At 47.7% G+C, this 27,634-nt stretch overlaps 8 protein-coding genes across 8 annotated transcripts; 7 read left to right on the top strand and 1 right to left on the bottom strand.

The window, feature by feature from the left end:
- Positions 1-409: 409 nt before the first annotated feature.
- On the top strand, positions 410-2,015 carry RhiXN_08754 (RNA-directed RNA polymerase L; the record flags this gene model as incomplete). Its single annotated transcript, XM_043328570.1, has 2 exons — positions 410-1,744; positions 1,797-2,015. The coding sequence occupies 2 exons, from the start codon at positions 410-412 to the stop codon at positions 2,013-2,015; spliced, it is 1,554 nt and encodes a 517-aa protein (XP_043183955.1).
- Positions 2,016-2,605: 590 nt separating this feature from the next.
- On the top strand, positions 2,606-3,532 carry RhiXN_08753 (uncharacterized protein; the record flags this gene model as incomplete). The annotated part of the gene is made up of 1 exon (XM_043328569.1): positions 2,606-3,532. One exon carries the CDS (start codon positions 2,606-2,608, stop codon positions 3,530-3,532), a length of 927 nt encoding a protein of 308 aa, XP_043183954.1.
- A 33-nt stretch (positions 3,533-3,565) lies between these two features.
- RhiXN_08752 (polysaccharide lyase family 8 protein) lies at positions 3,566-4,353 on the top strand (the record flags this gene model as incomplete). Its single annotated transcript, XM_043328568.1, has 3 exons — positions 3,566-3,837; positions 3,884-4,067; positions 4,123-4,353. 3 exons carry the CDS (start codon positions 3,566-3,568, stop codon positions 4,351-4,353), a joined length of 687 nt encoding a protein of 228 aa, XP_043183953.1.
- A 4,643-nt stretch (positions 4,354-8,996) lies between these two features.
- On the top strand, positions 8,997-10,525 carry RhiXN_08751 (uncharacterized protein; the record flags this gene model as incomplete). The annotated part of the gene is made up of 5 exons (XM_043328567.1): positions 8,997-9,112; positions 9,165-9,213; positions 9,267-9,375; positions 9,434-9,501; positions 9,764-10,525. The coding sequence occupies 5 exons, from the start codon at positions 8,997-8,999 to the stop codon at positions 10,523-10,525; spliced, it is 1,104 nt and encodes a 367-aa protein (XP_043183952.1).
- Positions 10,526-13,055: 2,530 nt separating this feature from the next.
- RhiXN_08750 (tigger transposable element-derived protein) lies at positions 13,056-14,334 on the bottom strand (the record flags this gene model as incomplete). The annotated part of the gene is made up of 2 exons (XM_043328566.1): positions 13,056-13,464; positions 13,526-14,334. 2 exons carry the CDS (start codon positions 14,332-14,334, stop codon positions 13,056-13,058), a joined length of 1,218 nt encoding a protein of 405 aa, XP_043183951.1.
- A 930-nt stretch (positions 14,335-15,264) lies between these two features.
- RhiXN_08749 (polysaccharide lyase family 8 protein) lies at positions 15,265-18,080 on the top strand (the record flags this gene model as incomplete). Its single annotated transcript, XM_043328565.1, has 8 exons — positions 15,265-15,431; positions 15,500-15,811; positions 15,866-16,209; positions 16,262-16,280; positions 16,330-16,480; positions 16,529-16,572; positions 16,620-16,850; positions 16,904-18,080. The coding sequence occupies 8 exons, from the start codon at positions 15,265-15,267 to the stop codon at positions 18,078-18,080; spliced, it is 2,445 nt and encodes an 814-aa protein (XP_043183950.1).
- Positions 18,081-19,466: 1,386 nt separating this feature from the next.
- RhiXN_08748 (polysaccharide lyase family 8 protein) lies at positions 19,467-22,253 on the top strand (the record flags this gene model as incomplete). The annotated part of the gene is made up of 8 exons (XM_043328564.1): positions 19,467-19,621; positions 19,704-20,015; positions 20,072-20,415; positions 20,469-20,487; positions 20,538-20,688; positions 20,738-20,781; positions 20,829-20,997; positions 21,048-22,253. The coding sequence occupies 8 exons, from the start codon at positions 19,467-19,469 to the stop codon at positions 22,251-22,253; spliced, it is 2,400 nt and encodes a 799-aa protein (XP_043183949.1).
- Positions 22,254-22,587: 334 nt separating this feature from the next.
- On the top strand, positions 22,588-27,192 carry RhiXN_08747 (peptidase C14; the record flags this gene model as incomplete). Its single annotated transcript, XM_043328563.1, has 7 exons — positions 22,588-22,791; positions 22,851-22,981; positions 23,030-23,175; positions 23,226-23,266; positions 23,319-24,520; positions 24,581-24,839; positions 24,895-27,192. 7 exons carry the CDS (start codon positions 22,588-22,590, stop codon positions 27,190-27,192), a joined length of 4,281 nt encoding a protein of 1,426 aa, XP_043183948.1.
- Between the last annotated feature and the right edge of the window lie 442 nt (positions 27,193-27,634).

The raw sequence follows: 27,634 nt of genomic DNA, 5'->3' as shown, positions 1-27,634 counted from the left end.
TACCATGAACCTTTCATTTGGCTCACAAAGGAAGAACAAAAGTCCGGAAATTCTGTGAACTCCTTTAATTGTACCTATCACGGTCCCATGAACGCATCCCGCAATAGGCTTTGTCTCCTCACTTGGCCATGACTACCCGCTATCACTCTACTTCTAGCTATATATGGACAGCGAATTCAGACTCCGATACAACGAATACTTCCATCAGTGTCGAAGACTGGGGATTCTAGAGACTTTCCTTTATCATCAGAGTGGCAACAGTGCTGAAAATCTTTACCGTTTTTGTCCTTATTATGGGTTATTCGGTCCCCACGAGGCACAGCTTGATCGTTGAGCCACTGTGTATGTTCTGCTATAAAGTCTCTTGGTTGCTCTACGAAACTCTCACTCCCTGCGCGGCTAACTTTTCATGGGTCTCCACAAAGATAACCTTCTCATCACTTCTGCGAATAGGCTCGGAAGATACTCCGGATCCAAAGAGCATTCTTCGGACCCTCATCAGATCGACTATTCCGGTGGCTGGCGGTCAGGCCCTACTGAAGAATGGTATATGGAGCAACCGAGCACCAAGTTTACCAAACTGGAGTATCGCAAAATGCGCGATGGCTGGAAACACGAGTATATCGTTGTGGAGCTTGACAACGGTACCGTATGCCGGTTCGACAGGCAAGGAAAGAGAGAGGTCTGGGCAAATGGGCTCACAGTCGAAGGCCTCGATGCAAGCGATACAGCCCACGTCATTAGGAAGGATGACGAGAAATATTATCCTCCGATTATCAACGAATCTGAAGTCGTCCTACGAATGCACTTTCCGGACGGGCAGGATATTTTAACGATACTCGGCATTTGCTATGGTATTCAACGAGACGGAGAGACGGAACATTACTCGCTCTTTCGATACAATTGCTACTTCTTCTCCTGGACAATCGTAACTGCTCTTGCACGACGGACGGTTGACTGGGCGCTCCTAGGTAGCAACGCTAAGCTTTGGGACGAACTTGTCAAAACGACTATGGCCGGGATTAATTCCGATGAGTCGAGACTCGACCGACTCAAATCAAGCACACGTTCCATGTTCGGAAAAAAGTCTAACGCCCCCATTCCTCCATCTTCTGGCTCAGCATACCTTCTCAGCACGCTACAAATTGCACTAAGTCACACACGCTCCAACGTCAAGAAAAACCTCACCGAATCACTTCTTAAATCAACAGTCGAGAAAAATATCCTCGAAATCACCGAAAAGTCATCCAAATCTGCCGCCGAAGATGCCGCCCGGAGTCATGCCTCTCAAGCCGCTCGGGATGCGTCATTTGAAGCAGTGATCGAGGTGATGTGGGGAACCCTGCTTTCCGAACAGGATGGTATCCAACTGTGGGAGGACAGATGCAAGAGGACAGAAGACTGCGTTCGAAAGGCTTCGGCAGCAGCAGCCGACGCTGCCCTAACCTTCCCGCTTACACCCCCTGCTACACCCCCTGTTTCCGGCGACCTGGGCTCAGCGACTGCATCTATTCGAGAGGCCTGGGAAGACGCTTGGGATGACACGTGGAATCAGAACTGGCTGGTGAAGTCCAAAACCAAACCGGCCACTTCACGTATTGCGTTGCTTGCCAAGGCGGCATGGAGCAAAGCTTGGAAGGACGCAACCCTTGCAAATGAAATCTATGTGCCGTTGGTGAGCAATGGGGTGGCCACCTATGTGATGAATCATTTACCTGAGGCGGTGATCAAGATTGATAAAACAGTATGCATGCTTCATTCTGATACTAATAACTTACTTACCGACATTGGTGTAGGCCCCAGGAGCCGTTAAACGGATGGTAAAATCGCTCACTTCATCAGATACATCTCATAGCGAGCTGCAGAGATTTATTCAGGCTCGGATCTCAGAGTTTGTCAATCGTCTTTCTCATGTTCCGACTGCCGGAGTGACCAGCGAGATTATCGAGGAGTCCATGACACGTATTTGGGTCACAGTTACTCAGCTGGAGGACCTGGCTTTTTCGACTCCTTAATCTTCCAATGTGGTAGGCGGCAATGTGCCTTATTATTATTTTCGGACTATATACACAATCTCACTCGCGTTTTCCCTAACTTTATGTACGATTAAACCGAATTCAACCATTGATCTTCTGCATGAATGATCGGCGAGGCAAAAATGCAATGCTGACTCCTTGGGCGATATCATAAGGCTGACGTAGGCAGTTAATTTGGATACACGAAACGCATCCAATGCTATAAAAAAAACCTTGGCCGTGGTGGCTAAATACACCCCAACTAGGCCCCACCCACCCTGCTTTACTTATGCCCTGAGAGTTTGCCCTAATTCAGATATATAATTGTATCTCTATCTTCAAAAATTGAGTTTGATGTATTGGCGCGATTCAATACCCTCAGAAACCAACTTACAAGTTCGTGTGGTCATGTCGCGTGAGGCATGGTTAGCACAGCCACTCGGGACTCGGCCATCGATGCATCACACGATAAACGCCCACCGATTGCTCCTTCCCTTACGCGAGCATCCTAGTCTGAGCTAAAGTACTACATAGGTTGCACCGCCTAGGCAGACTGGTTGAATATTACAACTGTCTAAGCTCAACCTTACATGTCATTCGCAAAATCTGGTTTGGTCAAAGCTCATGGGAGCTCATTCATCAACTCTAATTCGTTTGCTATTGCTTCATTGAATAAGCTATCTGGTTCTTCATCTAATGCTCGAACACAGGAGCCACACAAGATCAACTTCACTGAAGAAGGCAATAGCTGGCGAAAAGGCGAAACAGAAGAATGGTATCAACAGCAGACAAAATTGTCCACCACGTTTAAGCTTCTGGAGTACCGTAAAGAACGCGAGTCCCCTTTCTTCCATGAATTTATTGTCGTGGACCTAGGAAATGATACTGTTTGTCGTTTTGATCGGCGGGGCGATGTCAACAATCGTTCCAATGTCCTAGTTGGCGAACCCATTCCTTCGGAAGATACGGCACACGTAATTGCTAAATCCGACATAACATTCTATCCCGAGATTAAACGAACCTCAGATCTCACTCTACGCATGCACTTCCCTCAAGGTCAAGATATTCTAACGATACTTGCGGTTTGTTATGGGATCCAAGCGAATAAAAATACACAGGCCTACTCTCTTACTCGGTACAATTGTTATTTCTTTTCCTGGATGATAATTACCGCAACCGCAAGGTGCACGGTTGATTGGGCACTCCTTGCCCAAGAGGAAATTCTTTGGAACAATCTAGTCGCATCTGTCATTAATGGGCTTAGCCAGGACCCCGGCCCGGGGCCCAAAAAGGTCGTCGCCGGAAATTTAGCTCTGAGAAATAAGGCTGAAACACTAGTTCCTTTCTCGTTCGTGGGCTCAGCATATCTTCTAGATACTCTCAGAAAGGCACTGGGCGAAACTCGCGAGCAGATTCGCAAATCGCTAGCAGAGCTTATTCTTCATTCGACCATTGATAAGACCATGCGCGATCTGTCCGAGAACAGTGCCCAGAAGGCCGCTAACCATGCCGCCTGAGTTCATGCTACCCATGCCGCACAAGACGCAGCTATGGAGGCCGTTGTTGAAAATATGTGGCGTGATATTCTATCTAGTGCACAGGGAGGTGACCTTTGGAAGGAGAAATGTCGTCTTGCCGTAGCATGTGTCCAAAAAGCATCTGACGCAGCAGCCAAGGAAGCGGGGCAGCCCTATCGTGTTATCACTACGCCCGCCATCAACCCAGCTCGTGAGACAGAACAACCCCCTCCTATTGCTGAACGCCAAGCATGGGGGTTGCCAACACTTCCACCAGCTAAGTGGGAGATTGCTTGGAATGATTCGTGGGAATTGGGTCTCGTCAAACAAACCTACCACCAATGACGGTAGCTCCAACTTTTCGAAGGCCAGCATTTCTAATAGAGCGAAGATAGCTTGGATCAAAGCATGGGAGGAAGCTTGCAAGGCAAATGACCGATATATCCCTTTGATCAGTCAAGGTGTCGCAAAATACGTAACCATGAACTTGCCCTCGACAACTCCTGAAGTACTACAATTCGAGACCGATCCTACCGTAGGGACCTGTTTTTATCTGATTAAAGCGAAAATATTCACCATTCTTCTCATAGGTCATTAAAGGCATGGTAAAAGCTCTGATTCCGATTAAAGGCTCATCCACCTCCAGCCTTCAAGACTGGGTCAAAGGTCGGATTATTGAGCACTGCCAAAGAGTTACTAAGCTGACTGCTGGGACACAACAACCCAACAAAACTGAATTCGAGGATACTATGTATGATATTTGGGCCTGCACTGTGAACTGTCTTTCGGACGTAGCGCGCACCAAGACGATTTCCGGGTGAGCATAACACACCAAATTGTTATAGTCTCTCATTGTATCATTTAATCTGAAATCTACTTGTGTTATTTGATTCTTACAATTTTTTGTACTTTATCAAGCAAACCCTTGGCATAAACCAATTGTAGGGTACGCCACATCAAGTAATCACTGGTTAAAATCCCAATTATAAGGGACAACCACCGGTTCCCACTAGGCAATAAACTAGTTCGAGTTCTCCTTTATAATAAGTAATCAGTTGGTATCGCATGCTATTGAATACGGACGCGAGACACTGAGTTACCCAGAGTGCTGACACAGCACCCTGATACAATGCATGTGTCTAATCACAAGCGCCGCCCTTTGTACTATGTTTTTGGTGTACCTTAACATACCCACTCTCCAAGATTGTTGCGATCATAAATAAACCTTTGTGTCATAAATGCTTATTAGTAAGGTGCATGGGTGCGATTAATGGTACATATCTCTCCAATCTGCTTAACTATGACTATTGTATCCACAAATCTAATAGTTGTGTTATGTGAGTAAGCCTACATTTAATCGATGCATAGAGTGCCTCTTAGACATAAACTGTACTAGACTCTGAATTCACCCGTGAAGAAGCGTAAGTAGTACACGCAAACAATGAGTCATCTTGAGCTTTTAACCTGTTGAATTCAACGCACCTCAGCCTGAACCACATAAAGCATATGGCAAAACATAGATCCGAGACTGGATCATATAGGCAAATTATTTTCCCTGAGCATATGGATGTTCCCGGACCCAGGCTTAGATCCCAGCTACAACCAAAATTTAGAGACTTTATGCAAAAAGATGGGAATCAAGGTCAGTAGAAACTTGTGCGCGTAGTATTCAAGGTATTCATTGATACTGACATTTGTACTGAACCACCGTATCTTACATGCATCAGTGGCTGAAAACGATGGCTTGGAACCCCAGTATACGAACATAGTATCTGCGGCCTACAAGTTTGTTATAGATAACCTTGTTCCTGAAATAAAAATCATGTGCGTGACTATTCAGACTCCTATTGTCCGTCAGCTCGAAAACGACTGATTTGGAAATACAACATTAGTCTGCTTGGAATATCTGGCGAAATTCTAGGAGATTTTACCGCAGTGAACTCCATGATATTAGAGCTCATAAATCAACTGGTTGATTTGGATTTAAATTGGGTTATGAGTACATATAAAGCTGACTTTATACATCTATTTGTATTCTTACAGGATGCCAGTGAGATAGAGGTTAGGTCCGTCGTTACCTAAAGATTTGTTTTAGCACGGCTGTTCTAACTGAGACCCACACCTTACAGCTGCGCCGCTTATATACGTATGTTCATATTTTTAATTTGGTTTTCTTTACTTATATTGTACAATAGATAGGGATTGTAAGGAAGGGATATTTGAACTAAGCAATCGGTTCCTTGAAGCGTAAGCAAAGCACCAACTCAGTTCAGACCTTGCGACCCATTTACATCCAGCACTCCGCCTTCGGTCAAACACGTTTATAATTTTAATTGGGAGCGCGACCAGGAGTCATACTGTAGTACTATGAGGGATTCAAACGGTCAGGTCGTGTCTCGTGAAGTATGCATATAAAGAACGTGGCATGTGGAAGAACTTTCTCACCAACCGAGCTAGGTGTGCTTTTACAAAGCGGATGGATATCATTATCCACTAGTGATGGTATGCTTCTGCCATTCTCGCATCACTCAAACGCTCAAGTTCGCTTTTTTATAGCATTCCACAATGAAATTCATTCGATATCAATCAAAGTTCACGCAAATCTGGTCAGGCCTTCGGCCTGGCAATAGGGTTATATGCTCCAACAACTTCAGAGAATTATCTTGGGTGAAGGATATGAACACAGAGCCATTTGGAATCACAAGATATGATGTTTTTACATACCCGCCTTTCCGAAAGCCCAACGAAAGCTTTCACTTGCCCTCGAGACTGGTCTACAAATCATTCTACAATTAGAAAATTGGCACAAAGTACTTCGTTTAACTGGTAGAACCGTGCGTTCAAATATTTGAGCGGTTCTATTCAATCCCACAACCTGAGCCCAGACAAATAAAATCCAAAGCTGGATGATTGAGGTCGTACGCTAACTGTGCGGACTCAGGAGGCCCCTTACCTGAAATCAAATAATATTCGAGTTGTAAATGTCCAGGAATTACTTGAACATGGAGCATTTGCCCAATGTCACACGTTTATCCAACGTGAGACAAAGCAGGTATAGAATTCAAAATTTGTAAATAAGATATATATACAAGCTATAGCTATGTAAATACACAAAAAATTAGAGTGATGGGTAAGTAGTATGAAAGAAGGATATATAATGAAACTGAGCTCAAACGAGCCCCTTTTATACCCTCAGAATAGTCGTCGATTCATTATATGAGGATGACGCATACTACGCATATATCGTACGACGGGTTCACTTACGGCTTACTGACTTGATTACAGTGCGCACAAGATCCTAGAAACTAGTAAGTACATGATATTCCTATAGCGGGAAATGAAAATCCCCACGTATGCGTGCACGTAAGGCGCATGGGACTACTAATGCGAGCAATATATCAATGTCATAGTCCATGCATTTTTGGGGGCAATTAAAAACTATTGCGGAAGTTGTAGCTCTAGTCTCCATACAAAGTCTGTATCCGCAGTAGCTGTCTCCAAAAGTCTTCTTGGCAGGTGCAGTGTAGAGATTGGGGGTATACTGTCACATTCAAAGGGAAGGCCCCAGCTTCTTAACAGAATAGATCCATAGCGGGCTTGAATTGTTACACACAACGGAGCCCCAAAGCACAGGTTTTAGCAATGGAAACAGGTGTGCCTTATATAGAATGTTGGAAAACCCTGAGTGCAGGATGCTTTAAGCTCAAGTTGGCGCGGTCTGGGCATAATTATAAGTGTGGTACAGCTGTTGCGGAAATAGTGTACACTTTTAACTTTCCACCTACTGTGGTCCCACTTGTTGTTTGGTGAGTTGGTCCGTGGAACTTACCATAAATATACATTGCATGACAAACTTGCCAATTGGTTCTCAGCCCAGAAAGGTTGGTGTACCCAATGGAACAGCGCTCTCTCGTTACAGTGTAAGTGGGTCGCGCGTGCCCTCATTTATTGTAAGGGCGCGCCATAAAGAGACAAATACATATATATATAATCATACCGCAGTAACAAACAAGTCCGCAGTAGCTGCGGACAGTAATGATAAGATATGATGAAGCAAAGCCTTAGCACAAGTGCTAGGCCAAGAATTGGGATAAGACTGAATGAAGCCACACGCATGTACATGCAACAGTAGAATACCCGTGTAGAAAAACATATAAAAGACCTATCAAAAGTTAGCTTGTAGACTCACAACTTTGTACTTTAATACTTTTTAATTTGATTGACTTCAATAGCCAACTTGTTTGACTCTAAGCTCTAGTTTACTATTGTCTCACTCGTATTGATTCACGCAAGGTTGTTTACTGCATTTGATTACTAATGTTACAGTTACCGTACAATTTTTCAACCTTACATCTATGCACTGTGGTGTGATAAGATCTTGAAAACTAGTACGTCAGTTAAAGATATCTTTTTTCAGTATAATATGGTCTGAAAACTATAACGTCAGTGTGCTTTCTTCAGCATGAATCAAACTAAGGGAGAATTGATACCTCAAGTTAGTATATATTGACCTTGATTTCAGCTTAATTTTTACTTAAACACACATGCTTATTTTCAGTATTTTAACCTTTTACAGTGTGTGGTGTGATTGTTGGCTCCATATTCACTGTGTTGTTACAAATGTGCTGGATTCAAGCTTGCCAATTTATGAAATTAGTCCAGCACAGCAAAATAACTGAACGCAAAGTTGCCACACAAATGGTGGTTGCGGCATGGTACATATAAAAGTTGATTTTTAGCTCACAGTGTGATAGGAGGCAATTATCCACGGCTATCAGAGTTTTCAGTTGCACCAATAAAGACAGTAAAACCAGTCAAACAATGGAAACAAATGAGCGGGGATGCGTTTTATGTCTTTGAAAGGGCGCATACTTACAACAATCATATGGTCTAGTGGTTAATCCCCTGGGCCTCTGCTCAGCCACAGGCTGTGGGTTACCGGTTTGAGTCTCCTGGGTGGGACACTTTTGGTCCGAAATTTTTGACCAGTTGGCAAGCAAAACTAGCTTGTTTCCAGCTGGCAGCTCCAACTTGCTGGTTTCCTGATGTGCGCGCTTTTTCTGAATCCCAGCTGGACTACCAGCCGGGAGCTGGTTAGACCAGAGTCAAGCCTAGATCCAGCTGACAGAGGGCTGGCAGTGTGTTGGTGGTCATTCACATGAGGCGTGTTTGACGGACTAAATCACTAAACAACAAGTGGGGCTTACAGCGGGGCGGAAAGTTAAGAGTGCTCACTATTTCCGTAACAGCTGTAAGGTTTTTCCATAAAGCTGACGACAGCAATTGACCATGACCCAACCCGCGGATGCAAGCTTTTAGCGTAGCGCCAAGGCCAAAATGTCAATAAATGCGCATTTTCTCACCAACCAGACCGAAATTGTAAAAAAAAAGTCAGCCAGGTTGTGCAAAATTGGCGTGCAAGTCCAATTATGTAGTTAGATTTTTGTCTACTTAGCTATACACGATGGTATTTCCAGAAGACCACCCACCTTGGTGGTGTACACATGATGAGAAACTGCTGCTGGTGCCTCACAACAACTCGGGACAGCTTTGCAACGGCTCCATTAGCTCAGCTGCAGAGTCCGGGGTCCATTTTGCGCCACATTTGGCATCTCTCTAACATGCACGTCAGTAACAAAAAGATAAAGCTCCGTCTGGCAGCAAAGAAAGCTCATGAAGAGGTATGTAGGGTTCTATTATTCATTAATTCATGATAGCTAATTGCCATACACAGTATTTGAGGCGTATAAAAAGCCAGAGCCAAGACTCACCTGAACTTACCCCACCAGACAACCAGTCAACAGAAACACTAAACCATGGGAATATTAGTACAGTTTGGCCAAGTATGACCATGAAACAGGATACAATATTTGGATGTGCTAAACTCACCATAATTCCTAGGACAATCATTGGAGGAGCCTCTGGCAGCCATTGGAAGCAGGAGTGGAATGGCCACTACTTTTCAAACCGTGATTCTCCAAATATCAAGTAGCCCACCCACCCTAGACATGGAACCAGAAAGCTCAGCCATTAATTGACCGCCAACAATCCAAGAGGCAAAGTGTCATAAACAGAGGAAAATAGAACTAGCTGGAATTGAACCAGCTTGACCACTAAGCCATAGAGCCCTATTATTCCTCTGCTGACAACCCATGATTACACCTGCTACCCCCCAAATTTGGGCTTGGGCCAGCATGCAACCACTTGTACTGGTCATGTGACCGTGTCCAGGACACAAAGAACGCACTTGAAAAAGTCTCTGATGCAATCTGGACCCCCCAACCAGGAGGTGGCTACATGTACCACCAGCTTGACCAAACCACTCAAGACAGGTTTGCTGCAATAAAAGCCTGTCTTGTCAATTATCTTTGTCCAGACACCAAGGGGTTCATGGTTGAGTCCCTGATTGCAGCACGGGGTCAATGCAGAACACCAACATATGCACAATCAATTCAAAGGTGGATCCAACAACTCATTGCAACTGGAGACTTACCATATTTTAAACATGGGTGGTGGAATGTCCCCCTATTGGGGGATGAGGACATTGGGCATGAAATTAAAGCCCATCTTCAAGAGGTTGGGAAGCAAGCCTGTGCCAAAGCCATTGTCAATTTCTTTTCAGATACAGAGACTCAAACTTGCCTAGGTGTCTCAAAACCAATCAGTCTACGCACAGCGCAGCATTGGATGTCCAAATACAGGGGTTTCCGTTGGCAGAAGGAGCCCAAGGGGCAGTATTTTGATGGACACAAACAAGCCAATGTGGTTGACTATTGCCAAAAAACCTATGTTCCATTCATGCAGGATATTGAACAACTCACCGGAGTATACAACAAGAAAGGCACATTGGATCCCCAACATCCTATCCTGCTGCACCCAGGAGAGAAGCCAACAATTGTGTGGTTTCATGACAAATCAGTCTTCTTTGCCAATGACCGTTGGCTTGTGCATTGGTGTTACACCCTCAAGAATTATACCATTGGATTCGTCTAATTTTTCTATTATTTTTAGTATTTTTTACGGACTCTTTATCTTTACTTTTTCAATCACGTGATCTCGGCGCTTATTATGCCAAGATGCCGCGCCAAGATGCCGTGCCAAGGGCGCTTAGAAGTAATCCACGCTTCTGCGCAGCCCGCAGCATGCTTCTCATTTGCCTTCTGCACTTCTTTCTCTCACAAGCACAGACCATGTAGATAGTGCGCTTTGTCTATATATACAGCAGGAAAATTGACTGGAAACACCAAGTCAATTTTACCTTGTCTCATACCATTGAGGAGGACCTTCAGCCAGCTAAGTAGCCGGCCCCCCCCCAGTAGTTCAGAAGTTAACACCTTTATTGCGCTCACCACACCTCCCAGGCCTAAGGCCCCACCGTCCCCAGTAGTTAGTAGAAGACCACCTTACGTGGCATTAGTATAGCCTTGTTAGATAGTTAGATACACCTTGTCAGTAGTAGTACGGCCGTAAGCGCCCGCCAACTAGCAAGTACCCAACCTTACAGTTGGTGTACAACAGTTGGGTTGGTGCTAACAAGCATCCCACACCATTCAAAAAGGGGGAGGGGAGCACAATTATGATTGCAGATTTTGTCTCAGCTCAGTTAGGATGGTTACAAGGAAACAACAGGTGAGTTGTCCTCTTGGTTTGCAATTACAGCATCAGAAAAGAGCTTACTTTTGTAATCAGCAAATCCGCCAGGGTCATTTTGAGACCGGGTATCAACCACAATGGGTATTTCACTTGTGCCCAGGTTGTTGAACAGCTAGTGTCATAAACAGAGGAAAATAGAACTAGCCGGAATTGAACCAGCTTGACCACTAAGCCATAGAGCCCTATTATTCCTCTGCTGACAACCCATGATTACACCTGCTACCCCCCAAATTTGGGCTTGGGCCAGCATGCAACCACTTGTACTGGTCATGTGACCGTGTCCAGGACAGCTAGAAAATGCCATTAGAATTGTCCAGGAGGCATTTCCCAAATATGCTCACATATTTGTCTATGACAATGCACCATCCCACACAAAGCACCCGGAGGATGCAATTTTGGCACGCACAATGCCTAAAGGGGAAGTAGAGTACTTCCCCCATCCATACACAGTCAAGGGGTCAAACGGTACCTCCCAGAGAGTCACTCCACCTTGAATGGAGCCCGGGCAATTGCCAGATGGGACGGCACAGTCATTTTATTGGCCCAATGATCACAAGCCAGCAAATTGGAGAGGGTGGTTCAAGGGGATGGCACAAATATTGCGCAAGCAGGGACTTCACAAAATAGCAGAGAAAAGGGCTGAGTGCCCCGGCTTCAAGTGCAAACCCAGGAGGACCAACTGTTGTTGTTGGCAAGCGCTGCTCAACCAACCCAACTTTGAGTCACGTGACTTGACTCTTGAAGAGGCGGCTTGCAAACTTGGCACTTGAGTTATATTCTTACCAAAATATCACTGCAAATTGAACCCAATAGAGCAGTGTTGGGGATATGCAAAAGAAAAGTATCAAAAAATGCCACCAACTAACCAGGAGATGGTAATGATTCAGTACATTCTTGATGCAATCAACTCAATTCCACTCAAAACAATACAAAAGTAAGTGACTGGAACAATTTGAACATATTTAGTCACCAAATAGCAATGTTCTAGGTTTGCAGCACGTTCACAGCGCTTTGTCTATGCATATGCAAGTGGGCAAACTGGCTTGGAAGCAATTAAATGGGCAACAAAGCAGTTCCGCAGCCATAGGACAACACCAAATCACATCCCCACAGAAGGGATTGCACGCGGATATGTACATGTACATAGATAATATTATACTCAACGGCTGAAATGTCTATTTAACGGTTGTGCAGGATGTAAGTCATATATGCACGAATAGACACGGACCCCGGACTCCGCAGCTGAGCTAATGGAGCCGTTGCGAAGCTGTCCCGAGTCGTTGCGAGGCACCAGCAGCAGTTTCTCATCACGTGTACACCACCAAGGTGGGTGGTCTTCTGGAAATACCGTCGTGTATAGCTAAGTAGACAAAAATCTAACTACATAATCGGACTTGCACGCCAATTTCGCACAACTTGGCTGACTTTTTTTTTACGATTTCGGTCTGGTTGGTGAGAAAATGCGCATTTATTGACATTTTGGCCTCGGCGCTACGCTAAAAGCTTGCATCCGCGGGTTGGGTCATGGTCGATCGCTGTCGTCAGCTTTACGTTCGAAACTCGCCGTGGCACAATGCCAAGCTGAACGGAATGAACATCAAACCGTGTACAGTCGTCTCTCGTTCCATGCTCGTTGATGGGCTCCCATCAACAGGGTATTTTCAGGGGATTGTGGGGCTGCTTTCAGCTTTGTCATCTACTTAGTAATCAATTGCTTTCGCGCTTTTGGATAGCACTGATGCATACACCAACAAAGCGACAGTGGCAAACGCGTGAATAAATTGATCAAAGTAGCTTGATTAAAATAAAAGCCAAGATGTAAAAGGAGCAAAAAATAATAAAAAACAAAACAAAAACAAAACACTTGAGTCTAGAGCCTAGCTTGAATAAACATAGCCTGTAGTTCCTCCTCGTAATTATCTTCAGGTAGGATTCCAGTATGGCGCCAGCAGTTCCGGATTGTGGTCTCCAAAACTTCGCTCCATGCGCGGTCAATCATGCGCATTGACTGGAGCTGGTTTACCTTGTATGGATTGTCTACACCTTGCATCTCAAGGTCGAGTGCGCGCTCAGTCAACAATTTGCGATAGTTTCCTTTGAAGCTCTTGATGATTCCTGCATCCATTGGTTGGATATGCGATGTGAGGTTAGGAGGCAGGTATGCAACTGTCAAGTTTGAGTAGCAATTGGGATTGTACTTGTGAGAGCTTGCGTTGTCGCAGATTAGTAGTAGATGGTATCCATCACGCCTTGCCATGTTGTCAATTGCAATGAGATATCTAAAAGGTAATGCAAAACAGTAAATTTAAAACAGGTGTTCTGCTTCTTCAAAGCACTCACTTTTCCCAAATTTCGCCTGTCATCCAAGCCTTCTTGTTATGCTCGTACCAAAAGTTATATTGCGCCGGGGTACCATGCGTGAACGCGCGAGGTCGAGCAGCATGACCAATAATGAGGGGAGGAAGCTTTCCACCAGCCGCGCTAGTAGCAAGGACAACGGTCAGCCGAGTTTTATCAAGCTTAACCCCAGATAATTGTCTAGACGCCAGCCCCCGATTACGGACTTGACAGCTGTTGTGAGCAGTCTCGTCGACGTTAAGGACGTACTGAAGGCGAAAGTGGCGGATTGCATCTTGAAGAGTTTTCCGAGCAGGCTCAATGAGTTCAAGGGGAGCCGATGCTGCTTCACCATGAAAGACCCGCTCCTTGATCCCGTAGCGCCGCTTAAACCCGGTAAGCCAGCCCTCGGAAAATTCAATCATTTCGTGCGGTGGGATGCCAATCTCGATTGCAGTCCGACGAGCCTTTGCCTTGATCATCTCGCCGTTCATACGAAGATTGCGACGCTCCATGTCCTCGATCCAGGTCCAGAGCAACCGCTCTACTTCCGGGACACTAATGTTTGAGCGGGCCATGCGTTTTGAATGGCCTTCGTGTTGGGCTACAAACTCACGTATCAAGGCCTCTTGACGGACGTATCGGTTGATGGTCTGCATACACGTTGTAGTGAAACCAGCCCTCCGCACGCGGGAGAGGACTTCGGCGGGCCCCAAAGACTTGTATCGATGGTAGATATCAACCACCTTGAGCTGTTGGCTGAATGTAAGGCGGTGGCGAGGCGACCCTACTGCAGCAGGGGCTTGAGACATAGCCATCTGTTCGAAATTTTAGCACAGATGTTAAATGAAAGGGCTGTTGGCTTACTGTTAGAGTTTAGTGAAATAGAACAATAAAAGAGCGATAAAAAGAGCGACAAAAAGAGACAAAACGAGGGCAAGTACGCGAGAGTAATGAGTGAGTGAAGTAGAGATAAGGCTTATGCCTCAAGAAACCTGATTTAAATACCTGCTTAGCACTGCGTACATATCCCGATGAGCTTGCTTGGGTTCCCATCGGGATGATTCAACGTTCAAGGCCAAAATGTGATTGGTTTGTACCTGTCTGCTCTGCTAATTTTCCTTTTAGCCGAGCTACGAGTTCATATGGAAGTACTAAGTGAGCTGGAGCGGGCTGTGTGCATTTTACAGAAGTGACTACGGGGATATATGCGGGCCGGCTCTACGGCTGGTGAAGCAGGTGGCTGTGCACAGAAACTAGTGGAAAGCGTTCATATGAAATCCTACGCCAATCTGTCATCAAAAAACCGAAACACGAGCATGGATCAAGAGAGCATGGAAGGAGAGACGACTGTATTAGTCTTGTGAACTTGGAGCCTATAAGGATCGACAGCCTACATACAGGGTTTTTAAAGCCTGCCTTTCAAGATCACATGCTGAGGTAAGCTCGACGATTCAGAAGCAAATTGAATGTAGGCTGAACGTCAGAAGGAAGCAAAGATCTGGACGCTAAATCGATGGCAAACGTGCCTGAAACGAGCAGTTTATGACTTTGAGGCCGTCTTGGCTAAGTTCTGTGACTGGTAGGAGTTTGAATTCAATGTAGATCCGGAGTCGTCAGGAACTTATAAATGTCGCACTGTTGGCTAGTGTGGTGGGAAGTAATTGCGCTCTCACCACGGCTCTGTTGAGCCTAATAACGCTCCTTTGTTCCCACCTTACTTTGCTTTGTCTTCGTTCCTTATGCGTCCGTTTGCAACCGCCGCATCCGCGGCTGTAACGCTGCTTGGAGTAACGCTGCTATCTCAAGTTGTGCTAGTAAGCGCGAACGATGTCGACACTATCTACAACCGACAGTTCAACTATATCATCAGTACCACCGACTTGAGCCAGACTAATATTGGCGGATAGTAAGTTTCTGGGTCTTCTCTGAAGTATATACCATTAAACTTATCTACCTTTTTTTTTTGCTTGCCAGCATCAGCTCACTTCAACCGAATGGGACGTGGGCAGATGTGAACTATGCCTCCGGATGTACCGCTCGACGCGCAAGTTGGCCTGCTGGAGATCACTGGACACGGATCGTGGAAATGGCAACGGCGTACAGCGGCAAGATTCCCGAGTACAAAGGCGATCCCTCACTTCGGTCTGCCATCCGCTTGGCTATGGAATTCTGGTTCGCTAACGAGATGAGTACGATCGGAGATGGTACTTGCATGGACCGCGAATTTTTCCCTACCAGCAATTGCCCATGTGGTACTCCCGGGCTTTGGGGTCCGAATTGGTTTAGGTGAGCAATACCCCACAGGCTTCGGTATTGAGTGATGTACTGATTTGCCCGAAGTAACGTTCTCCAGGTCCCGACACGCGCTGGAAAAGCTTGCGCGCTCCTTCGATCCGATCTTACGGAATCTGAGCTCGGCAATTGCACTCATATTACCGCCCGTGCTTACTCACCATTTTATCGTGAATTGCGGCCGAGATACCTCGGTGGTGCGAATGTCATGGACATAGCCGTAGTCGGAGTTTTGGCAGGTTTGCTGGAGAATAACCGAACCGGAAATGCTACAAGAATTGCCGATGCCTATCTTCGAGTGCACGGAGAAGCGGTTGTTCGACCTGGAAATGGCATTGATGGCATCAAACCCGATGGCTCATTTCATCAGCAGCAAGGGATCATATACGACGGTATGTTTCTGCTCACTCTTTCACTCAACTTCTCATGCTCATTTATCGTTAGGCAATTACGGAAAAGATTTGTATGTGACTGAATTTGGCGTGTTTATTTAGTTCTGACACCTATTCCAGCTCTAACTCGCTGATTGAACTCGAACTTCAGTCTCTTGGGACCCAATTTCAAGCGAACCGGACAGTCCAAGACACGTTCGGGTTCCACTTGGCTGGCTCTAGATGGATGACGTTCACCAACATTGTGAAAAAGGTCGTCCATTGGGATTATGTGAGTACTAAAGGCTTCTCAGAAGCAGTTTTGCTAAGTTTCTCAAAGACTGTCATAGGCCGATTTATCTCATACCCTGTCGCTGACATACTGTAAGCACGGCGTTCGCATTCAGTCACCGTATTGACTGGGCCTTTAGTCGAGCCTCGGCGAACATACAAATGAATCTCACAGAGATTGAAGAGCTCGGGGTGGCCTGGGATCAGGCAGATCTTATTGATTTTGCCTCAAGTCTCAGTGGAACAGACGATTCCTCCGCCAATTCGGGCGGACTGGTCGGGAACCGGATGTTTTGGAACTCTGACTATATGGCAAGTGGCCAGTTTATCTGTGCGGAGACCCGGTCTGATGAAACTTGCCGGGCCTTCAGGTTCATCGGACGAAGCAAACCGTAACCACTCTCAAGATGCTTTCCACCCGCAGCTTTACTTCACAGTGCACCAACGCCGAAAATCCGTTCGGCTTCCATTTGTCTGATGGCGTAATTTATTCTCTTTCTACCGGGGCCGAATATGAGGACATGTTTGGCGCGCTTGACTGGAATCTCGCTCCCGGTATCACCACCGACTACGGTTCTACTCCGCTCCAATGTGCTACGGTTAGACAGGCTGGAGTCGACTCATATGCTGGAGGAGTCCAAGCCGGAGATGTAGGCATGGCAGCTATGCGCTACGTGAACCCGATTTCCAAAACATTCACTTTCAACAAGGCTTGGTTCTTCTTCCCCGAGAATGTCCAGCACGTACTTGTTTCGAAAGTCAATCAATCCAGCCCGAATTCGACCGCTCCTGTCTTTTCTGTCCTCGACCAACGACTACGCTCTGGTGATGTATACGTTGATGGTGCTTTGACGTCTTCCGGTGGGAACTTCACTTCCGTCAAGTCCCTTTGGCACGGAGGAACTGGCTATACCTTCCCCAAGAGTGGCAACCGCCCGTCTCGAGTCTCGGTCAGCCTTCAGACGAGGAGGAACGATTGGAGCCAGCTAGGAACAAGTCTTCAACCTGCATCCACGGTCGATATGTTTGCAGCCTGGCTCGTCCACGAAAAGCTAAGGTTAAACCCCACACCCGACGCACCCAACACCGGGCCAGGCGGCTATTCCCCTATGCAGTATTCCATCTTCCCGGCCACCTCCAGCAGCTCGGATTTCGAAGACAAAGCGCGCAGACTCCAGCCTCGGACTATCATCAACTCTGACACGGTCAGCGCGGCACTTAGCGCATGCAAGAAAGTTCTGGGTGCTGCTTTTTGGGCATCTGCCGGTGGTTTTGTCGAGGTCAAGGATCTGGGAATCAAGGTTGAAGTGGATCAGAGTGTCATGTTCATACTACGGTTCGAGGACGGGCCTCATTCAAAGGGTAGTATAAGCGTCGCCGATCCTACCCAAACCCTCAGTAAAGTAAACATCAAAGTTACTCGGACCGGGGCCAGAAGGCGTCATTCTCATCGAAGCTGGGAAGGGTGTATTGGCCACCACTGTTCGCACGTACGGCGCTCGGCGGGATCCGGCAGTAGTGAGTGGGCGGTGAGCGTTGACCTGCCTGTGGAAGGAATGTCAGGTTCTACTGTGACCATAGACATTCCGGAACATGCTTGAGTCTCATGCCTCCGTGTCTCGAACATATAACACTGCCAACGCGTGTAGTTTATTACTTACAATACCATTCATTTGTTCCCCATTTCCACTGGATATGCGAGGAAAATGCGATTATTCCATTGCATTTGAGTAAGGTTATCACCTCGAATTTAGAGCCACATAAAGGTATATCAATGTTGGCAGTGAAACCGCTAGCCTCGGGCCGGAAGCTTTCCGTTGGTAGTATTAGAGCGCCTTCTCAAGATTACTATTTAATTCACCATAGATCGGGCCCAGGATTGGAATGTCCAGGAGGTCGCTCAGGACAGACTCCAGTTGTCCCTAAGGTTCTGTCAAATGATTTTTAAGCCAGAGAGCATTCTGTTTTACAGCCGGCTCCCTACCATCTTAAGTCAATTAAGGGGTTCAACTTGGTCGCGCGTATTTTACCAGGCTTTACATAGGGTGGGTCCTTCTGGGGCAAATCAATATTACTATCTCATTAGCCTCTATATGCGAGTAAGCAATGATTAAATCCATGATACAAGCGATGAGCCACCTTTCGGAACGTCCTTTCAACCGATTTCTGATGTGTCATGATGCCAATGATGTCAAAGATGGCGCGAATATTCATCTATCCACAGGTAATTTTATTACCCGCTCTACCAGGATTACCATCATATGCATCTCATTATAGCCATTTATTAATCACTGAACTTTAGTGAAATCCATCACACTCTTCATAATGATCTACGTCAACGATCACTTCTTGAATTTGGACGTACGACAACCGAATGCATGTGGATCACTCGCCAACGGATCCCACTTTCGTCGATCTTAATGGAGGCCACCGCGCGCTCCAATCAAACATTATTGCTCTACTATGCGTATTGCGGGTAACTATCAGAGTCGTGGTTGCCGTTGGGTCAGACCCGCCTTGCTGACGTCGCACATTTATTCTGAGGAAAAAGACTGGTTTACGAGCCGAACGGCTGCACCAGCATTTGTGATGACAACTCAATTCGCTTCAATCGTCAATCTATCCAGCTCGCATCTAGCTCGAGTACTCACCCTAGTATTAAATTATCTTGACGTGATTCGGTTGAATATTAATATCGACCTCTTGGCGGCCTCTGCTAGAACTAAAGTCGGTGGTACCTGGAACTGAGTCCAACAGAGTTGAACGGACCACGTCAAGAACAGTTGCTGATTAGTCAGCTAAATCAATCATCCCGGCAACTGGCTAATTTCAATTGCGACTCGTTTGTTCCTTTCGATCAACAGCCTTCGGGTTTGCCAGGCACAGCCCACAACAGGTCGGATACCATTTCTATTTTATTACATTTTCGGGATCGCTGGCCACAACATCACTCTTCTTGATATTAGATTATTCATGTTAGCTATCTAATGGTCTGGTTATCGAAAAACGCGGTCACTCTACAACTTGCTGGGGCCATTTTCTCAAGTCTAGCATACGCCAACGACCTAGAAACCATTTACAATCGACAAACTGAGCTGATAATATCCACCACGCGTGCTTGGAATGGAAAGATCCAAAATTAGTGAGTTGCTAAATCCCTCCGCTGTGCTGCCCTACAGCTCCTTGTGCTCCTGGTCATTTGTGCTAAACTTGATGTTGCGCAGCATTGACACTCTCAAATCAGATGGAACATGGTCTGCCATCGACTATACTTCTGGCTGCACTGCGCGTCGATCAAGTTGGCCAGCGAGTGGTCACTGGTCCCGTTTGCTCGAGATGACAGCCGCCTATCGGGGAGGTCTCCCGCGGTACAAAAACAATGCCCACTTGCGCTCAGCCATTCACAGAGCGATGGGATACTGGTTTGACCACGACTATAGTACGATTGGTGACGGCAGTTGTATGGACAGGGAACAGTTTCCAGCACATCATTGCCCTTGTGGGACACCCGGGCTATGGGGTCCCAATTGGTACAGGTGCGTTCATGATGCCAGCATGTCTAAGTCAATGCTAAGCAACTTACTCTCACCAGTAACGTTATCCTGATACCAACTCGCGTTAGTAAAGTTTGTATCCTTCTACGTCAGGAACTGTCCGATACCGAACTCGCCAAGTGCACGACAATGGCCGCTCGAGCGTACGCCCCGTTCTATCGCGACCCAAAACCAGGATATCTCAGTGGCGCGAACGTGATGGACATTGCTGTCATTGGCATCATGGCTGCCTTACTAGAGAACGATCGTTCAGGGAACGCGACGAGGATCGCGGATGCCTATGGACGTGTGCACTCGCAAACATTGGTTCAGTCCGAAGACCGCGTAGACGGGATCAAACCCGACGGATCGTTCCAGCAGCATGGAGGACTAATCTACGACGGTGCGTATCTGTTTAGTTCTGTTTGTGATCGTGAGCTCATCGTGCAACTACAGGGAACTACGGGAAAGATTTGTACGAGCCTCCGCCCATGTTATTTTGCTGGCGCTCAACGTTGGCTGCAGCTCCAACTCGTTCATTCAGCTTTCGCTTCTGGCTCTTGGAACGCAGTTTCAAGCCAAGAAGGAAGTACAGCAGTCATTTGGAAGGTGGTTTGAAGGTGCAAGATGGATGACCTACACGAACGTGATGAACAATGTTGTGCATTGGGACCTAGTAAGAGCTATATTTGCATCTACGAACTTGATGCTGACGTTAATTACAGTCCGTCATAGGTCGTTTCATATCGTATCCTGTGGCCGATGGAAGGTAAGAAATTTAGCATTCGACCTATACGCTTCTTATGATGTGCCCAGAGCCTCTGCCGACTTGCGAATGGATCTTTCTCAAATCTTGAAACTCGGAAAGGCTTGGTCACAGAGAGATCTCATCGAGTTCGGGACCAGGCTTACGGGGTCTGCGGATAACTCGGCCAATTCAGGCGGCCTGGTTGGCTCCCGCATGTTTTGGAACTCGGACTATATGGTATCTTGGCGCTTTTACAGCTTAATGGCATCGCTAATTTGGCTTTTCAGGTACATCGGACTGCCGAAACTGTGACGACCGTCAAGATGGTTTCGACTCGCACCACAACCTCTGAATGCGTCAACTCGGAGAACCCGTATGGGTTTCACCTGTCTGACGGGGTCACATACACTTATTCCACAGGCGCAGAATACGAAGATATATTTGCCGGACTCGATTACAGCATTCCTCCTGGGATCACGACCGATTATGCTGCCGCCAAACTTGAATGTGCAACGGCCACGCGAGCTGGGGCCGATTCGTACGCGGGAGGTGTCGAGGCTGGTGATGTCGCTATGGCTGCTATGCGATACCTCAACCCACTAAGCCAGTCTTTCGGGTTCTACAAAGCATGGTTCTTTTTCCCGAACAACGTCCAACACGTCCTCGTCGCCAACGTTCAGCAATATTCCCAGCACAGCCACCCTGCCTTTTCTGTGCTCGACCAGCGCTTGCGTTCCGGAGACGTATATCTGAACGGACAGTCGATTTCGGAAGGCGGCAACTTTACCGAGACCAATACGCTCTGGCATAGTGGTACCGGCTATACATTCCCTCCAGACCAAGCTATTTCCACCCCACTTTCCGTATGTCTCCAATCTAAATCCGGAGACTGGAGCAAAATCGGCACGAGTAAACGGCCGCCGTCGATCAAAGACACATTTACGGCCTGGCTCGTACATACACCCTCTAGCCGCACCCCAACCACGCATTCTTCCGATCCCAACACTTCCGCCCCGATCGAGTACTCTGTTTTCCCTGCTACCCGGAGCAACTCTGAGTTCGAGAACAAGGCAGCACGGTACCGACCGCGAACGATCGTCAACTCGGAGGTGGTGAGCGCCGCCATGGATTCGCACGCTACGGTGCTGGGAGCGGCGTTCTGGAAACCTTTGGGTGGGAGTGTATCGGTCAAGGAGATGGGAGTTGGGCTGGAGGTGGATCGAGGAGTGGTGGTGATGCTCAAGTTCAAGGACGAGGGGCGTACCAAGGGCAGGATTTATGTTGCGGACCCGACACATGGCTCTGGGACGGTTACTGTCAAGGTCAACTGGCTTGGTCAGGCTATCTCGCGGCGCTCTGCCGGAGAGGGGTGTTCTGGGAGTAAATGTCCGGGTTTGAAGAGGACTAGTGGGCACGAGAAGGGAGAGGTGGTTCTAAAATTGGACCTTCCTGGGGGTGGTTTGGCGGGGTCAACGGTGGTCGGGGTGTTTTAAACAGACGGGATATATCAATACTTTTGTGGCATTTTCTTACAATTAATATTCAATATCTTACAGGCTCATTTGGCTCATTTGTATTATCTCTTTGTTATTATGCTAGGTTCAGACCAGTTGCTTCTAACCGAATCACAATCTATGCTCCAAAGAAGTGAGATACCAGGCCAATTCCATTCCAGCGAAACATCCAATCCAGTTTGGTACGCACCCGCATGATATATCAGATGGGTCCTGAAGCTTGTATAAGCGCCGATCGCTAGCCCTTAACCTGACCAGCGGTCTTGTTCAGCTCAACGACCATCTTCAACCCAGATTCCTTATCTAGACAAACATGAGACGCATTGTTGCACATATTGAACGCAAGACGAGCAAATTCAAAACAAAACTGAAGTCTGCTGCCGCATCAGATGTTCTCGGCACTAGTACTTTACCCTCTCTAAGCGAAGCGCTAAAGACACTACAAGATGGCGCAGGGGTGTTTCCACCTTTGCAGGCTGCAATAGGAGGTCTGGTAGCCTGTGTGGAACGCATAGAGGTTGGCGATATATCTGTATCCCCGGCCTGTTTTACACATGTTGACTATGCCACTTCTAGCTCGATTCGAAGCACCGTAGCGAGTTCGAGAGTCTAGCAAGAAAGCTGACCTCACTCAGCACCTCTCTGAACCGCCACATAAAGACATCCAAATCGACTCATGTCTCCGAGTTCCTTGAGAGAATGGCAGCGTGAGTGAGGCATAGTTATTCCCGTTCAAAGGCTTATCGTACATCAAGGTCCGTCGAAGAGCAAGTGAACATCATTAGCAGTAAACAGGACCGTGGAATAGGAGGTCATTTTAGGCAGGCCGAACAGGACGAGAAGGATATCATCGAGGGATACAGGCGCATAGCCGAGATCCTAGAAGAGTTACAGGCGAGTAGTACATATGCGTTTACATAAGGCATTTCTGATGGAGCAAAAAGACGGAAGCAAGCTTGAAGATGTGGAGCATAGCCGAAAAACAGCTGGCGGTGAGCTTTAGAAAGTATCAATAGCTTCGATACTGACTTTCAGTGCGGTCAGGACTCGCGGCTCGACGCGTTGTCGCCCGTTCACGCTGCGGCTTACAACTCGTCTCTGTCCGAAGAGGTTAATCGCCGAAGCTGCACCGAAGGGACCCGGGCAAACATCCTGCTCGAGCTCAATGAATGGTCACTCGACCCGTCCAAGCCTAACATATTCTGGATGAATGGCATGGCAGGCACAGGAAAGACCACAATCGCATATACCTTTGCTCAGTCTCTATGGGCACGCGGGGCACTTGGTGCGAGCTTTTTTTGCACGCGTACGTCGGATGAGTGTCGGGACGTCCGGAGAATCGTCCCTGCAATTGCGTATCAGCTTGCGCAGTGCTCGCCTGCGTTCCGATCGGCGGTGCTCAGTATGTTGGAGCAAGATCCCAATATCAAGTCGCAATCGATCACCAGTCAGTGTGAGCGACTAATCAAAGAGCCGCTATCGCAAGTCAAGAGCAAAATGACGAAAGAGCTAGTGGTGGTGATCGACGCATTGGATGAATGTAGCAGCGCGGACGGAGTGGGGATTATACTTGACGTACTCTTCAGGGTCGCTCCCAACCTGCCTGTGAAGTTCTTCGTGACCAGCCGACCCGAGCCAGACATCCGCCTCAGAGTAGAGGCCCATTCCGATCAGAGACGCTCAATGTGCGTGCTGCATGATATCGAGCAGTCGCTAGTGAAGGCCGACATCAAGTTATACCTCCGTGACGAGCTTCCAAAGAGCGCTGTCTCTGAATCCCATATGACCCAGCTTGCAAACCTCTCAGGTAGCCTATTCATATATGCAGCCACAGTCGTTCGGTACATTCGTAGAAAAGGGAACAAGATCGACCTGGATCGGCTTGAAGTCGTTCTCAGCTCATCCTCGAAATCGGGCTACCAAAACGCCGACATTGACCGTCTGTACACTACCATTCTAGATGCTGCAATCGATGACCCAGAACACGAACCGGAAGAACAAGAACAGATGCGACTCATGCTCTGGACGGCAATCTGCACGCGAGAGCCCGTGAATATCGATACACTCGCAGCATTAACTGGGATTACGGCGACGAAGGCGGACATACTTCTCCAACCACTGTACTCTGTCCTGCATGTGTCCCAAGGTACCAACGTGGTGTCGACGCTGCATGCATCCTTCCCCGACTACATGTTTGACGAAGCACGGTCGGCGAGGTTCTACTGCGACGAGGCGAAGCATAGCCAGTTAGTTTCCGAGCACTGCTTTGATATCATGAAACAGCAACTACGATTCAACATATGTAGCTTAGAAACGTCTTTCATAGCCGATAACCAAGTGGAAGACCTGGAAGCTCGAATAGCTAGGTCAATCTCTCCGACGCTGTCGTATGCAGCGCATCATTGGGGAGATCACGTTTCGAGGAGCGTTCCTTGCGAGGTGGTACGGGCGAAGTTAGAAGATTTTCTATCGCATCGGCTGCTATTCTGGATGGAGGTACTAAGTCTCAAGCGCACGACGAGTACAGGGATCAATACGCTGTCAATAGTCAAGTCATGGTTGGTTGTAAGTGGACAACTGGATGAGCCAGTGTTGACGCAAGTCTGATGTTGTATGATAGGCGAAAGGCGGATCACCAGATTCTATCAAGTTCCTTGACGACGCATGGATCTTTGTGTCAACAGTTGCTGCGGGATCGGTGTCGCAGTCGACACCGCATATATACATCTCAGCACTGGCATTTTGTCACCCGTCAAGCTCAGTATACAAGCAGTACAGAAGTAGTGCTCGGGGGCTGCTATCACTGACGGGGTCTGCAATAGAACACCAGTCGGCACTTCTTGCAACATGGGGAATGGAATCGTCACCTATATCCCTAGTACCGTCACCTGACGGGATTCGATTTGCAATTGGATTTGATGATGGCGCGGTTTGCGTGGTTCATGCTCACAACGGAGCGGTTGTCCTTGGACCCCTCGAGGGACATACCGAGTGGGTTAGAGATTTAGCTTTTTCTCCCGACGGATCTATGCTTGCCTCAGTCTCCGGCAACGGCACCATCCTTGTCCGGGACGCGCAGACGGGCAACCGCATATATGACGTCATCAAGGGGCATGAAGGAGTGGTGACGTCAGTGTGCTTCTCACCCGATGGTAAGTGCATCCTCTCAGGGTCCGGTGACCGGACAACGCGGATGTGGGACAGTGGCAACGGCAGTCTCATACCCAACTCCATCAAACGCCATCCTTCCTCAGTCAACTGCACGGCATTCTCTCCTGATGGCAAGCATATCGCATGTGGCTTGGGTAGCGGCGAGTCTCCCATTGTTGTTTACAACGCGTCCACCAGCAAGTCACTCCCCTTTTCATTCGATGCTAATCAATCCTCCGTCTATTCAATCGCCTTTTCGCCCAACGGAAACAACCTTGTCACTGGCCATAGATCCGGTGATCTGCGCGTCTGGAGTCTCCACAACGGCACCGCCACACACTCCCCACCCAAAGTACACAACGAGGGAATCAGATCCATTGGGTTTTCGCCACTCGGAGACAAACTCGTCACTGGCTCTTATGATAGGTGCGTGTATATATGGGATGTAGAGAACGGCTACTCCAACCCTTGCCTACTTGGCACACACGACCATTGGATTTCCTCCGCGGCGTTCTCACCCGACGGCACACGAGTCGCATCATGCTCAAGGGATGGCGTCAAGATGTGGAATCCACTCCACTCGACATCCTCTCACACGCCGAAATGGAATGCGCCAACCCAGGCTGTTTTGTCGGTTGCGGTCTTACCTGATGGGTCACGCATCGCCGCAGCGGGTTATGACAATGCAATCTATATGTTCAACGCGCGCAATGGCACTGCCACCGTCGAGCCACTTGTGGCACACACCGATTGGGTCAGGTCGATGGCATTCTCGCCCAATGGCAGGTACCTTGCATCCTGTGGCGATGACCGTGCCATCTGTCTATGGGATGGCACGAGCGGCAAGCTGCTATTCGGTCCACTTCAAGGGCATCAAGACTCGGTTCGGTCGATTTCATTCTCACCCGATGGCAAGCGCATTGTCTCTGCCTCGGATGACAAGACCATACGAATGTGGGATGTGGGCGATGGGACTCTGACGGCTATCGACCTGGTTGGGACACACGAGGACATGGTCTATTGTGCGACATTTTCTCCTGACGGCGGGCACATTATTTCTGGCTGCCGAGATGGGAAGATCCGTATGTGGGACTCGCATTCGTTGTCACTCGTGTTCGATCCATTCGGGTCACAGTGGCATAAGGGCAGTATCTACCCGGTCACGTTCTCGCCTGATGGCCAACTTGTTGCTTCTGGGTCCGATGATGGCACCATCTGCGTGTTCGACTCCCGCAGCGGCGATCTGGTACTAGGTCCTCTCAAGCGACACGAACGATCGGTTCAGTCAGTTGTGTTCTCACCCGATGGCAGTCACATCGTATCTGGCTCGTTTGATGGAAGCGTTCGGGTGTGGGTGGTGAAAGATGGAGCGCCTGCATGCGAGCCACTTCGAGGTCATCAAGATGGGGTTAACTCAGTGACATATTCACCCGACGGTAGATATATTGTCTCAGGCTCAGACGACTCGACGGTCCGAGTATGGAAGGCACCAGGAGGGGGCGTTGTATCTGACCTATCACATTCTACTCCTTCCGCATCAGATGAGAGGCAAACACATCGCGCAATCGCTGGCGGGCTGACTGTGTCGAAGGACGGGTGGGTACGAAACCGCGACTCACAACTGCTATTTTGGGCTCCATCCGATGTACGGAGAGTATTCCCAAGTGTCGGACAGGTCTACACCATCGGACCTGAAGGCACACTGCACACGGACTACAGCCAGCCCCTGTTCCTCGGCGACGACTGGCATCGATGCTATGTGAGTTGAGGATAACGTGAGTGCTTTGCACGAGTTTGGCGAACTGTTGTGTTGGGGTTTGGATCCGGGGTCATTGGACGGCTGGTGCGTTTGTGGTGTGTATTCATCAATGGATATTATAGTAGCACAATAATGTACATTGTTTTGTATCTATCAGTCATGATATTGTATTGCATCTGACAATGCTAGTGCTTCAACTAATCAAAATACATCACACTCATTATGACGAGCTAAATATCTGCCATGTTTGCCTATCATTCCCCAAATGTGGCACTCCACATCGTATTCGCTTCTCCAACATCGCTAGCAACGGGCTTGGTTTGAGGTAAACCAGCTATCAACTACCAACGGTACGTAATGTTTGTGAAGTCTATCAGGATAAAAGCTTTCCTTAGCAAGCTGGTATTTGTAGAAAGAAGCAAATAAGATATAAATATTAAAGTTATAACTA

The sequence above is a fragment of the Rhizoctonia solani genome, chromosome 10, assembly GCF_016906535.1.
Source record: "Rhizoctonia solani chromosome 10, complete sequence".
Taxonomy (NCBI): domain Eukaryota; kingdom Fungi; phylum Basidiomycota; class Agaricomycetes; order Cantharellales; family Ceratobasidiaceae; genus Rhizoctonia; species Rhizoctonia solani.
Note: the sequence above shows the minus strand (reverse complement) of the source record. Positions and strands in the feature narration are given on the sequence as shown.